The sequence below is a fragment of the Lepisma saccharinum genome, chromosome 1 (assembly GCF_977018435.1).
Source record: "Lepisma saccharinum chromosome 1, izLepSacc3.1, whole genome shotgun sequence".
NCBI classification, from domain to species: domain Eukaryota; kingdom Metazoa; phylum Arthropoda; class Insecta; order Zygentoma; family Lepismatidae; genus Lepisma; species Lepisma saccharinum.
Genome location: NC_139229.1, coordinates 55,556,053 through 55,571,636, shown reverse-complemented (window position 1 = coordinate 55,571,636; position 15,584 = coordinate 55,556,053). Strand labels below are relative to the sequence as shown.

The following is a 15,584-nucleotide window of genomic DNA, read 5'->3' as shown; positions in this document are numbered from 1 at the left end:
ATGGTTTTTCATCACACTTAAAATGTCTCACCTCGTTGACCAGACAATTATTTCGTAACAAAGAAACAAAATAATGCTCCCAGAATTTGATAAAAATCGAATGACTAGAAAGTGATATTGTTGTATTGCTTTCGTAAATACTATATTTATGTAGATCTCTAGTACATAATAGTAGTAGTGGTATTATTAGTAGTAATTCAGTTAATTAATTAATTATAAGTATTATTAATTAATTGTGATTATTATTTAATTAAAGTATAATAAAACAATGGTAATGTGAATTGGACAAAGTTTTAGAAATAACCCCCCCCCCTTGATAAAATCCTGCGTACGCTACTGACGTCAACACGGTTCAAGTAATATGACAGCCAACGAGTCAAATAACTTACCTAGAGACAGGGTGTGCTCAATTACCCTGGATGGAGAGTGTATTTCCCAGAACCACGAAATTAATTGGTAGCTACGATCCACTCAGTGCACAAAACCGTCTGAAGCAAATACTGGGTGTCCCGTTCAAATCTCCCTATTTCAATTAATCGTAGAAAAGAAAGTATGAATGATAGAGCAATGAAATTTCAGAGAATTGAAGAACAACTCATAAATTTTATTTTCCACACACTAATACACCTCCACATGTGCCCCATTGGTAGCCCGAACGATATCCAGTCTGTATTCAACTTCTTGCCATGTTCTCTCCAATATGTCCCCCGTTGCAATCGGATCACGTATGCGGGTTCGTAACTCTGGGATGTTATTCACTGGAGTCGCAAACACACGATCTTTGACGTAACCCCAGAGAAAAAAGTCCAGCGGAGTGAGGTCAGGTAAACCGTATTGGTCCATCGCGTCCAATCCAGCGATTAGGAAATGTACAATTGAGGGACCTCCGAACATCCAGACTCCAGTGTGGAGGAGCCCCATCTTGTTGAAAGATTATGTCCGGTTGTAGAGCAACTACCTGGGGGTACACAAACTGCTCCAACATGTCCAAGTACACAGGGCCTGTTACTGTATCTTCATTGAAAAAAAACGGACCGATGATCCTATCCTTCATTAGATCACACCAAACATTCAATTTTGGGCTATCGCGGACATGTTCTCTGTACACATGTGGGTTTTCAGATCCCAAGATCCATACGTTATGCCGGTTGACAATCCCAGACACGTGAAACGTTGCTTCGACTGAAAACAGGACGTTGTAAAGGAAGTGAGGATTCATGTCGATATGCTGCAGCATTTCCATACCAAATTCTTTGCGACGCAGCTTATCATCTGGCTTCAATTGTTGCACAATCTGCACTTTATACCGATAAAACCAAAGCCGCTTGTGCAGAACTCGATGCATTGTCGTTGGAGGCACATTGAATTGCCTAGATGCCTGGCGGATGGATTTACTCGGACTTCTCTGAAACCCCGCTCGAATTTCTTCCACCTTTTCCTCCGACACACGACGACGAGCTCCACCAGATTGTTTTAGGACACTGCCGGTTGTTAGAAACTTACTAAACCACAGCCTAATAATTGATTTAGCATCAGGTGTAACTCCTCCGTACACTCGTCTGAAATTTCGTTGCGTTGCAATCACAGATTTTGTCTCACCATAACACACCACTGCCTGCGCGCGTTGTTGAAAAGTCGCCATTTTTATTTATGCGACCGTGGCGCTGCGTAGTGAGCAAACGGACAACTTCAAGTCATGAAAACAAAACTTGAAGATCTGGCCTTTCATTTGGTGTTATAGTTATTTTACAATTCATCGTACTTCGTTCACAGTAATTAATTGGGAAATTTTAACGGAACACACTATAGTTTGCTGATGGTTAAAGCACAACTTATGGTTGGTAGCTATCCAGTTCAAGAGCTGTCATGCTGTGACTTAACCGATGTCGGAACTATACTTGTCGCTGCCACTTATCTGGCGCAGAAGTTGCATCAAAACCAGCTGGACCAGTGCGAACATTAGCACACTATTCGAAGTGGTTCATCAGGGTCCACTTGGTCTCGATCTTCCCCACCTCAAGTGCAGCCGCGATTTCAGAAAACCATCCCTGTCCGTGACTTAAATAGTTCTAGAACAGAAAACATCTACACAGAAAAATCCTACTGCACCATCTTCACGGTCAGCACAGAGCTTGTACTAGATGTGATCACCTCTGGGGTTTCTAAAGATCAAAAAATCACATTTGAATTAAACAAATCTACTACATAACTTGTATCGGGTTCAGTAGAGCAGATCTGGACGTGGAAACCCCAATGCACATCCCTTTGATGAATAGATAAGGCGACGGATATAGTTTTATGGGGCACAGTAATTTTGGTATTTGAATCACGATCGTTGCAGAGATGAGTGAATCATCCTTAAGAAATAATACAATACTGATGGAATATTTTCGAGTTATCAACGAAATTAGTTCTGAATAGATTACCATGTTTTCAAGAACGAATGTCATCCTCATCTTCAGATATTGAAGTTAATATTGGAGATAACATTTACGTTAGTTCTGCAAGGCTTGGAAACCTATCCAAAACTCCCTTAATTGATATCCTTAGAAAATCTTCAGGAAAGCTTCAAGACGGCTCGGTGTCTGATTTCCCTGCTTGAAAGACAGTATTACCCAGTTAAAAAACCTGATAGTTGTCATGTATGAATATGATACACTACAGATACAGAGGCTACCACGACCTCCTATAGTAAATCATACACGGAAGATGATGATGGAGGGGTGAAGAAGGAAAAAACACTCTTAGACCAACATTCATTAGGTTTAATGTTTCTTTTGCCGTAACACAATGTTTATTACAGACCAAATCATACAGTTTCAATCCCCAGATTGATATTCCGTTGTTCCATTTACTCCAATTCAGTAAATAAATTTTCAACACATTCAATACGGCAATTGTTTTTATATATACACACAATACACAATGTTCAGACAAATGAACATTGCCTTGAACTTCCACCTTTCACACAATACTCACAAGTAACAAAACATGATCCCTGGTGCGTAGTAGCTCTTCGATAGAAACAAGATCGGATACACAAAATATGCATATAGCATGGCAAGTTACATGAAACTGAAGCTGCTTATTATTATTTTTTTTATTTACCATGTGGACAACATGTTGTATGTGAAACAATTCCATTATTAATCCACCTACAAAATATGTATTAGAAAAAGCTCGTTCAGGGAAACTTCTGAATCTTACGTCAGATCTCTTTTCTACCAGGAGCTTTCTCCAAATATTACAGCAACACAAAGGCATTCACTTGATTAAAATTTGCATACGACAGCAAACCCAAAGAGCATTGTTATTTGTCTTGACCGAAACTCCGCGTCAACGGGTTAAGAAGAAAACACACACACGTTTCTCTCAAGGCAGACTGAAGCATCACTAACTCAAGTGCCCTGACACAGCACTTTCGTTGATCTTATGCAAATTATTGTGCGGTAACAATTGTTTACACTTTTATACTTCGCATTAGGCCTATCACATATGTTTCTCCTGTACTTAATCACATCACTTGGGGGAAAAAATCACACCACTGATTGTATTGACCTTGCACTATAACGAATCATCACGGTTTTCCCTATTGGCGGAAAGTTCTGATGTACCACTATCAGGATTACCTGATTGGTTCTCGCCTCTCACAGTTGCAGATGATGTTTCCACATCAGCAGCTGCAGAGGATGTAGCTTCTGTACTTGAGGTTTGCTGTGATGACTCTGAACTACTTGAAGGATGTCCAGCATCCTCTTGAGACAGAGGAGGAGGAGGGGAGGAGCTTGCTGTAGCTGAGAGCTGTTGATCAGGTGGATGATCATGTCGAGCTTCATTTCCTGCAGGCTGTTCCTGCTGCGGTTGTGGTACATCTGCACCTTGGTTCCTTAGCAATAGCTGCTGAAGCTGTGCCTGTTGTAATATTACAGGCAGCTCATAATGGTGAAAGAAGTACAACATCGAGTGCTGGAAAGAAGAAAGAACACCTGCATCAACTACATGATTACATATATTCGGCACGTTTCTGATGAAAAGCAAACAAAATTCATTATATTTTATAGCATAATTCTTGCACTTGGCGTTAAACGTCTCATATTAAAAGTCCAGCAGAAATCCGAAACTTCAATACCGAAGTGATCTTAAATATGGTGTAGTAGAAAATTTGTTGAGGTGCCGACATGTCACACCTCAAAATGTAAAGCAAATATCATCCCCCGTATCACTCATACTTTACAAAACAGCTAAGTTATATAAGCCGTGGACATTAATAATAATATTTTAGTTAATGTTAACGGGTATGATATTGAAGTAAATGTCAGTTCTTGTAAGAAATCTAATTGTGTTAGTGTTTTGCAATCGGCTCTATACACCAACCTCGAAATGGTATAGGAAACATTTCACTCTAAGGAAAATATGAAACTACCTGATTGTAAGAAAGTGTGTAAATTTAGTGCTCATTTCACACTTTTACTCACACTTAGCTTATACCCATGTAGTACTTGTGATCCTTGAAATGTCCTCATTTCGGTTCTTTAAAAATGTCTTTCATTGTAATATGCGTCCAGAAATTAACAAAATTTATGAAAAATGTCTTTTAAGCCCTCCCTATGCGGCGAGATTCAGAGAGCTGTAACTTCGAAACGGTAAGATTTGAAATCATCCCGTGTGCACAACGTGCACAGCAACGTCTCTACAACTCAGAAATTTTTCAACATTCTGCAGTGAATACGTTACAAGGAGAAAACTTAGATTCTGTGTTCTCGTATATGGAAAAGAAAATTCTGAATGTGAAAAAATCAAATTGGGAGTTCTCAAATTACCTTTCGTATAATAAAACAATTTATATTTTAATATATTTTTTTCTGAAAGCTTATTACTCACTCCTGCGTTGCAAATTTGTCCTCTCGGCCTATGACGAAAGTGCCTTGTACTTGGAGTTAAGACAATATTTCCTTTCAATGCATTTACTTTCGTACGGGCAGAAAAGCTCATGGTTTTAGTACGTAATTTTAAGTGAAGAGACAAAGAAAAGCGTTAAAGAACTGCTTATCTCAACAAGTGAAGGTAAATCCTAAATGTCTGAGTGGTATAACTATAATGGAACCAGAATATTTATCGATTTATTGCTTGCAATGAGGGGGGGGGGGTCTCTGGCGTCGCCACTGAAGAAGGAAGTGTCAGATGAACATTCAGTGATCTGCAATTCTCCACCCTCGTTTCAAAAGGAAATATCTAACGAGTGTAATGGAACATTCTAGATCTCCAGTTGAAACTCCCTCCCTCCCTCCCTCTCCCACACACACAAAAAAATAACGAGAACCTCTTGGCCAATCATTCAAAATGTAATTTCAATTAACAACGGCAATAATAATAATAATAATTATAATGAGTACTGACGAAACAAGTTATTTGGTTATTGCTGCACAAATAAGATATACTCGAAAATATGAGTTCATTTTCTAAGCATAACATGATGGTTCAAAATATTGGAAAATTTTAATTAGTGTAACAAGCCATAAAGGTGCTGCTATAATAGAGATAGGAATAAGGAACGAATTATAACAACATAGCAAGTTAAACAAACAATAGAAAGAGTAAACAAACAATGGAAAGAGAAAATTTGTTGTTGTTTTTTTTTTAATAATAATAATAATAAAGTAAAGGTTGTTGGCTTTGGCTGCGCGGTGTTTCCGAACGCGACGACACAGGGATGCATATACGTATATTGCCACACTTCGCTCACAGCGCAACGTCAACAATTCCAGCGCAACCGTACAGTGGGATCCACAAGTATTGCAGTATTGCTCAGCAAATTGTCAATTACTATTTTCGTTTGTTTTCATCTTCATTTTACGTATTTTTAAAGACTGTGTTTTACGTATACTGGTTCAGAGGTTGTAAGCAGATTGTAGTCAGTTCTTGGAAACTCTCATTGCATGAAACAAAGGATTTTGGATTTAATTTATTTTATTTTACTTTGCGTTTTGTGCCTCTTGGCTAATTTGCGAAGATGGGGATGAGTGATGAAATGATGAAAATGATAAATGGATATTCACACACAACCATGCCCGAGCGGGATTCGAACCCGGGACCCTTGGCGTCGCAGCGCGATGTGCATGAAACAAAGGGATTAAACATGGTGATGGAACATTTGCTTGGTAATACTTATGGATCCCACTATACAAAAACCGTTGGACAGCAACACCGACAGCGCGATTTCTTCCTAATTTCATGTTACGTGCAAGAAAATATCCTTCAGTATCAAACGTACGGAATTTCATCTACAGAACAACTAAATTTGTAGTCCATTGGTCCCCTTGCCGATATTAATCAAACAAAGCGAATCTCGGCGTCTATCCTTTCCGTGGACATTTTTCGCTGTAACAGCAAGAGCTTTCTTTTAATTATACTTAAAGGGTCTTATTAGAAGTTCTGCACAAGATATGATATTAAATCATCTCGGTTCCAAGTTACAGCCAACTGAAGTTCTAAGAAATGTGGTGCAAACAACACTTTTTCGTAAAAGTAGTTTTTTTTCTTCACACAAACAGGATTTTTTTTAAAAAAGTTTCATTTTATACTGAAACAGTAGCATCCGGAAAACAACGAAATGGAAACAATACAAGAAGTTATCGATTGTCGAAACTGTTCTGGCAAGAGGGTCAACATTTGGAGGCAGGTTAAGCGAGGAAGCCTCTAGAAAAGAAAAGGCTATAGAAGGGGAGATCCTTGGAGTGGAATTCTGATAGTGCTTTACGTTACGGGTTGGCCATGTGGATACTAGTGGATTAAATTGGTTGATTATGAAATTAGTTATTAATTTTACCATCCCATTATATTTATGGATAGTCGTAAAGAGTGCACTGAACAAATTCAAAAATGTATAAAACGTTCACGTTTCCTTCGCGGTCACGTTAACAGCGAAACTTGGGGGTCAATATTTATTAAATGGATAGTAGGAACATACATTTTCAGCATAAAGAACTACAGGTTATGTATGAAACCTGCAGAAGAAAAATTCGTATATGGTTAATATATGCAGAATTTGAAAAGGGGCCATAAATTTTCCTGAAAATCATCGACTATTTTCTTGCTCGAGACGCAAAAGCAGCATCAAATAGCGATTCTTAAGAAAGAAGATATGGGATCAATTAAGAAGATTATGCAAACAAGAGTAAAATTTGACACTATTAAAGATAATATTGTTATATTTCAATAAATAGTGGCATGATACAGCAGCATCAACACCGTGTCCGTTCATAATTATCACCCCTCCGCCTAAGTAATGCGACATTTAAAATGTTAGAGATTTAAACGCAGAATACATTATGACGTCAATTATGTTATGAGGTAATTCCGTAACACTACCTAATGGTTACTAGCCAACCTGTAAGTTCATTTCCGGTTGCTAGGAGAGAGAGTAGTGCATTTCTAGGTCCGTACCTATTTTTTTCTTCATCCTAGACGTATGCCATTTAGAGATCTATGCGTTTCATGCACACAGCACCTTTCCTCTGACATTGTATAGGACAGAAAACGCCTATGTGAAGCACAAATTCCTATAGATGCCTAAAAGCTCTGCTTGTACCTGAAAAGCACCTTTTAAACCTTTCGTGTAAATTTAAAAATATTATTTATTAGGAACGACCCTTAGTTTCCACCACAAAGGGTTTCAATAATAGATTATTACGGTCAAGAACCCAGGCGATCAAAGGGATCGTAGGTGCACCATACCAAACAAAGATGCGGACTGTTTTGGGACAGAATGCTGGCTGCAAAACCATACAACCGTTAAAGGCTGATCATCGAAGAGAGAACACCACTGCGAACCTGCAGCAGTCGCAAGCATGAACTTTGCATCAATAACTTCCTGCGACGTGGAGTGAACGTTCTCAACGTACATGACCCTACTATACCTGCCGCAAAATTAGTTTGGTATTGACGCTTGGGAAGCACGTGTTGAAATCGGGTCTACGTCACTGCGGGAGGGTGGGTTGCTGGCATGCAAGCCAATCAAAATCTTCCCAGTGCTTCACCCAAGCCCTGGTTACCCAGCAACAGAAAACGTTTATCTCGGTGTTGCCGCTTATCGGGCGATTGATTCTTCCTGCGATCAGATTTCATGTTGGGAGAGGACGTGTTGTTTGTTTGTTGCGTTGCGCTGCTGTGATATTTTAACCGGTCCGTTTGTTTAGTGTTTATTGAATTTAGAGTATTCTTTGTTGTATATAGCGTGTTGTTTTAGTGTGTTATTTTTTGTACATAATTTTCTGTGTTCTGCTTGAGTGTGTCGTGAGCTTGTGTGAAGAATGTCAAGCACAGGAGGCAATACTCGAGATGACAATGTACCAAAGAGGCCATGCACTAAAAGAAAAAGGCATTCTTCTCAAAGGACAAACGCGGTAGATGGTTTGTTCTGAGCGCAAATAACTTGAGCAAGAGAATAATAATGGGGGTCCAATCATTTCTGTAAATAAAGTTCTGGACAGGACTCCTGCTGCTTTCGACGTGTCTAAGAACACTATTGTTACAATAGGGAAAGAAAAATATAATGTGGTAGAAATAAATAAATAAATAAATGCGAGGCTTCAAAATTGGAAACACCAGGAAAGAAGAGGAATATCAGTAAACGCGTGACAAATTTAGATACCTTTCAGCAAGATGTTATTCGTCGTCATATTTACTCTTATTATAGGAGGAAAGATCATCCCACTGTTGGGAAACTGCGCGTTTCGTTGAAAGATTCGGCATTTTTTCAAGGTAGGGGAACATCTTTAAGGATAGTCATAAAATATCTGGGATTCTCATACAAAAAAAAATAATGGACGCAAAATAAAGTAAAGTGTGGAGGCATATGGGGATGTGGAGGTAGAGCTCCACACATTCTCGACCTCGACCTAGGCCATATTATGGAGGTGATGCGGTGATGTGCTTCACCAACCGCCTTTACCGCAGGTTTGCCCCAGGTACTCACTTGGGCTGAGTCGACCCCGGAGCCGCTCGGGATATTTGAAAAAGTTCCACAAACCACCGCGGGTCTCACGCGTGAAAGTCAGACGCCCCACCAACTGGACTTTGTGCAATTCAGTTGCGGTAATTGAAAGACGGGCAGACTTTAACGGCAACTTTGGAAAGAAATGATTATTGAAAAGGTAACCTGTAAACAATGCTCGTTTCGTTAATTCGTTCATGTTGTAAGGGAAATGGAAATGAAGAAAGGAAACAATATCACATTCATCATTGTTGTCATCATTGTTATTCCGTTTTCCTCGAAAAACAATAACACATTTCATCATTGTTGTTCCTTTTCATAACACGTTTTCCTCGACACAGCGTCAGACGACTGCACTGCGTGCCGTACCGCATGATATGGCAACACCGTGACGCGTGTTCCTTCAGCTCTCAATACCAAACTAATTTTGCGGCAGGTATAACGGGATGACCGAAAGAAATTCACCACGGAGAACATTGAAAAAATATATGGCGGTGCAGTACAAAAAATTATTATTTAGTGGACAAATTGCATCTTTTCTTTTTGTAATCAAAGAAAAAAAATTGTTGCACTGAAAATAGTAATATTTTTGTGTACAAATTGCACTTGGAACGAGATTTCCCTAAAATTATTATTATCAATTAATAATTGAGCAGCTCGAGAGTAAAACTTGATAACCAACACTCCGTTCTGAATTCAGTTAACATTAGATGTACTTGCTGCACAGTCTCCAGTTGCTGTACCATAGTGAATAAAGTTCCTTCAGGGGCCGCTGATAGCCAGAAACACACGGGAACGTCTGGGTAACCCATAAGCCACAATGTAATGAACGAACTTTCACCTGCGTTTTTCTCTGATACTTTTGTTGGTTATCAAGTTTTACTCCCTAGCCAATCAATTATAATTATCAATTTATTATAAATGCCTAAAAGTCCTAAAATGGGGTTTAAGAAACCCTGAATCCCTCAGTTTTGGCACCTAAGAATCCGTTTCATAACAGGGTGTCTACCTAAATAACAAATCCAAAATTCTTGATTTCTTGATCATCTTTCATTTTTCTCAACCTTTATTTCATCGACCCCTACTTAGGTAAAGTTGGGTATTAGTAATTAAGAAAATATTTAAATTTAATGACGTGACTAAATTTTTCGTTCTTGGCGAAATGAGTGATGAACGCCTACTTGTAAAGGGTGTCTAAAAAATACGGGCCTTTTTTAAATTGTTAGTTTGCAACACTGTAAACATGTGGCGCCGCGTAACGGACACAACGTTAAGTACATACCATGCCATTCAGTTATCATGGAGAAGTGGGACGGTGCGCAGCGTGCATATGCTGTGAAAGCGTATTATAAGAATAACGACAGTGTGGATGGAGGCTGCACGTCGCGATTTTCGGCGACATTATCAACTTCCGCGGCATGCACAAGTTCCATCCGCGCATGCAGTGCGAACTTGGGTTAAAAAAAAATCGAAGAAACAGGTTCGACCTTTAAGCTGAAACAAACAGGTCGACCTCGCAGTGCTCGAACACAGGATAACTTACAGGCTGTCCAGGCTGCCGTCGAGAGAAATCCAAGACGCTCTGTTCGACGCTTGTCGACGCCAAGCGTCATCTCTGCAGCTGCATAGGTTAAGTGTTCCTAGACGGCTTCAGGTATGTTTACGCAAAAACGGTAGCCATCTTACTGACGTCATCTTCAAGACATGAGGCCATCTTGTGAGTGTGAGTGAATTAATACACATAGTTCGAAGTTCATCTTCTTTTATTTAACATTTCAAAAAAGCCCGTATTTTTAGACACCCTTTATAATACTAAAACTTTGGATCCTACCGTCAAAATAACAGAATGTATGAGTTTTAAGAGCTTGGTGGAAAAACTACCAAAGTCCAGTTAAGATGAAAACTGAAACTGTACTTTGCCAAGAGAATTAGACTTGCTTTATGTTTGAATTAGGATTGCTAATGTTTGCGATTAGCCAAGGGTGGCAGAAAAACGAAGTAAACTAAACAAAATCAATCAAATTTTTGACCACAAGTATAATTTCTTGACTTTTCCTTGACTTCTTGTCAATCTCTTTACTTTTACTTGACTGGTAGACAACCTGCATAATCATTACACAGAACTGGTCTAACTTGACAAATCTGTTTGACCTAGGACTCGATAAGAAAGAAAAGAAAAAAAATTAAAAATCATACAGTTCCTGTCTGGTTCTCCGCCACATAATACCCCTCTGTTTGGCGGCGAGGGGAGTGAGTATCGGGCATGTCATGGTGCCCTGATCACAGCCACCGCCACCCCAACCCAAACCAATGCTGCGATCAAATTTATATGGAAATCTGACAACGGGAGCCGCTTCGCTTTCTCTCCCAGCCCTCCCACTTTTAAAACCGGGGGAAGGGAAAAGAGGATGCTGGACGGGGAATCACTCATTAGACAAACATAACGCGAGCTGGAGCAGCCGAGGGGAAGGAGATCGCTACTTGTCCATGCTCCTCTGTCTCAACAACCGTTCTCCATCCGAACGCCGGCGCCAAGAACATGAGGCGGTTCGGTAATTAACAGCATTAATTATCTTCGGATCATAGGTGCTTGTGTTGCAGAGGAACGACAGCCGGAAGTGAACTAAAACTATTCAAGACTTTTTCTTCGCTGACGCAGAAGCCTGAAGAAAATGCGTGAAGAACCCTTGAAACCTGGCTTATAAATATTAACCAGTATCGTTCGTATAATCTTCAGTGGCGAAACGGAACAATTTCTCATTAATCTTAGGTTAATAATCGGTGAAAGCTGATAAAAGGTCAATTCAATGTGAACCATAGAAGTGACGAAAACTATTGCAAAGGTAAAATTTGAGAGACAATGGTGTGGCCAAGAATATTAGAGCATCTGGCTTTAAAAGTAACTTTTTATAAAGGGAATTGACCTAAAGTTTATTGATTGATTGATTGATTTGGTGTTTTAAGTCCACTTTATGCACAGTAAGGTTAATCGGGACTGGACCTACAGTTTAAAGTGGGATCCGAACCACTATGTGCCTCCACCGGGTATCGAACTCGGGACACCTTGTTTACAAGGCGACGACGAAACCACTACATCATCGGGGAGAGCCAGTCAAGTGATCAAAATTACTGATTTGACGAACCAATTAAAAAACCTGACAGAATACTGACAAATCACTGACATATTTTACTTACACCACATCAAGTAAAAGTGGGATAATATTTTTTTCTTTTTTTAAAAAAAAAATTGTTATCTAGCCTTCACCATCCCCATAGTCAGCCTTCACAATTTTTTATACACGGTAAGGCAATGTTTTCATTATTGCACAAAAATTATGTAAGTCAATAAAACCATCCTCTTTGGGAAAAAAAATAATCGTGTGTAGCACATGTTGAAATGCAAAACACACGTTATCTTTACTTTAAGTTTGTCTTTGACTTTTTACTGAAAAATATTATTAATAAACTCTTTTTTGTTTCTCTGCAGATTTCTGAACTACATTGGCATGCATTCTTCTTTTTTGGTTCTCCTCTTCCAATGTTTTCTCCACTAGTAGCATGAGCTGTGCTATGTTGAATCTCACTATGTATTTTCCCTTAGCAGTCTTATTCACTAGCAACGTGAGAAAACATCCTCTTCTCATTCTGCTCTTGTCTCAGCTTCCATAGTTTTGCTTTCTTCTCTTATATACTATTCTTTTCATTGTCTATCTTCATCAGCCTTTCTAACTTCTCTGCCTTTTCCCTTTCTTTCATTTCTTTAAACAAAAACTCTAGGTTCAGTCCTGATCAGAGATGTCCAGCCTCCGGAGGACCGGCCTCAGTCTCGGCCTCCAGGAGCTTTGCGAGGTTGAGGCCGTGTGAGGAAGAGGCCGACTTCGAGTTCGGATGCTGAGGCCGTGTGAGGCCAACCTTGAGGTTGGAGGTTGAGGCCGTCTGAGGCCGAGGTTGATTTGCAGGTCGGAGGCTGAGGCCGTGTGAGGCAGAGGTCAAGTTGGAGTTCGGAGGCTGAGGGTTTGTGAAGCCGGAGGCCGAGATGGAGTTCGGAGGCTGAGGCCGTGTGAGGGCGGAGGCCGGGCAACCGGCCATCTCTGGTCCTGATTAGCCTATTTGACCACAGTTTGACCATCTCTTTCTGAGAAGGCAAACAATAAAAGTCAAAACATCTTCTAGATCGGGACGATGATTATGGTTGTAAGTTGGTTTACACTTCGTGTACTATGTGCTATATGCCTAATTCAGAATTCGAGCATAGGACCCTTTCTCCTTATTCCATTACTGCTAAATTTATTTGTTCGCATTTTCGAACATCCATCATGCATGCATTGCAACAAATATCTGTAATCAAAAGTTCCAAACGAACTCAAAAGATGCTAGTGTTTCTAAGAAACAGAGAGGACTCAATCTCTAACTAATATTGGGGTAATATTCTGGCGTCTGGATCTACGGTCAGTATAATTCTCTGTAGGGTTGAGTGTTGTCCTGAGTTTTGTTCGTATGTGCTCAGTGTCCCTTTACAGCCTCAGCTTTTAACGAAGGTAAGGAGCTTTTAGACCTCAGATTTAGCCATGGCAAGGGCCTGGGACACGTATAATATGACGGGTGCGAAAAGTCTAAGTGCTGACCAAGCTTTTAACCATAACACCGAAAAGTTTAGGAAAGTAAAATAAAGGTTTCGAAATCGCGAAATAAAGCGAATTTTGCGATTTTTCAGAATAACACCGAATTTTGCACTTAAACGCGAAAAACGCCCGAAATATGCAATATAAACTGGGGATAGTACTTCTTTTGTTAGGAAAAAAAATACCCGAAGCACTATTAGATCTGTGATGTGTATTTTAGCTGATGATAGTTCGATTCAAAAGAGATTGTCACTCTTCATTTATTGCAGTTTGGTGCAGAAATGACTGACTCTGTTTACCCTCGTCGCTCGGGGAGATCTTCCTAGAACGGGAAAATTTTCAGGAAGAAGCACCAGTTGTGTTTCTGGGGGGGGGGGGGGGAGTTGCACAAACTGTATTTTGAGGTCGCAGAGGAATTTTTTGGCATTGGAAGGAAATGTGATGTGTATTATTGTTTTCAATACAATAAACATTTCATATTTAGTGACTGGTGAGATGAAATAGTTTGACAAATGGAAGAAATTTGGTCCTTTCTCAATAGGTAAGCCATAATTTGTCTTTTGCCATTTAAACTAAAGTTTGTCTCAATTTTCCAGAACTAAAACAATGTGAAAATCTTAAGCATAAAAGAAAAAGTAAAATGCATGTAAAAAAACATACCGATTTTAAATTAATGACACCGAAATTTGCCATAAACCGCGAGAAATAACACCGAATTGCAGTAAAAAATAACATCGAAATTTAGGGGAAAATAAAACGAAAACTTCACGTCCCTATTTATGAGTAATAAATATTCCTGATTTGCTCACCCATTCCTCTCTTCGAACCCACGAATCAATTCATGATTGATTTCTCAGAAATGACTTTAGACACAAATGTTAATAAGTAAGTAACAATTTGTAAACTGAATTACCAAGTACTGGTTTAGTGAATTACATATTAACATGATTAGTCAGTTTAAAAAAAGAGAGAGAGAGGAACCAATGGGGAGCACATGTAGTAAAAAGGGGAGAGCAAAAGAGGATTATCTATCGCTGGTGCCTCGTTAGCCAGGATTAACTAATTAGGGCGCCCATTATTCTAATCCATGAAGAGAATTTCTAAATCACGTGTTCATGCGACTTCCTTTCAGTGCATGGATGCATAAATAAATTAAATATGTGATTCATTAGGAAAATATATTGGCTTGTTGTTGGTGATAAAAACAACCATTCTCGACGAATTAGCACATACTGTGCTTTAGATTTCTTCAAGAAGACGTAAATTAGGTACACGGATACCAAGGTGGATTCATTTAAATCAGGTTGACTTAAATCGCGTTTTAAATCACTTGTAAAAAATATAATTATAGAACAATGTACATAAGGATTTTGTAGATGGATCATTCCACGTCAAATCAACTGGGGTCTGAACCTTGACATCTCAGAAATTGATAATTTTTTGTGCAGTGGCAGTACCTGTGAAGTTAACGAAAAATGCCAAATTTCAGATTCTTTCGGCCCTTAGTTTCTGAGTTACTGACTTTCAAAAAAGCAAAAATTTAACTACATTTTGATATCTTTAAACAGTTGTAGAACTATTTGACCTAGAGAGCTCAAATTGGAGTCATTCTCTTCTGCTTATAATGACCTTTAATTTCAAATGCAACACGACTGTGTTACTGCAATTACGTATTTTTTAAAAAAAAAAAACTCGAAAAAAAAGTTTTTTTGGAAATCTCAAAATCACCATTTTTAATTATTTTTTTAAAAAAAATCTTTTGAAGACTTCAATTGACTATTTGTGTGCAAAATTTCACAATGGGACGGCAATGAGTTCCTATGGATATTATTTTTTTTGTATTGAAATGTGTGCAAAAATTGCTAAATTTATTGACTTTCATGTTAAAACCACAACTATATGCTGAGTGGTTGATGTTGAAGTCTTCATATTAGTCTATTTTATAATTTTGGACTACAAATAACATTAAA

At 38.9% G+C, this 15,584-nt stretch overlaps 1 protein-coding gene across 4 annotated transcripts in view; it reads right to left on the bottom strand.

Moving 5' to 3' along the window:
- Window positions 1–2,752: 2,752 nt before the first annotated feature.
- The window catches only part of LOC145995342 (membralin), a 264,860-nt gene continuing 252,028 nt past the window's right edge, over window positions 2,753–15,584 (bottom strand). For all 4 annotated transcript variants that reach the window (XM_083131956.1, XM_083131967.1, XM_083131960.1 and 1 more), the window contains one exon: window positions 2,753–3,966. In XM_083131956.1, the coding sequence (XP_082988082.1) occupies window positions 3,565–3,966 (402 nt within the window). In that variant the 3' untranslated portion in view covers window positions 2,753–3,564. The remainder of the gene's footprint in view (window positions 3,967–15,584) is intronic.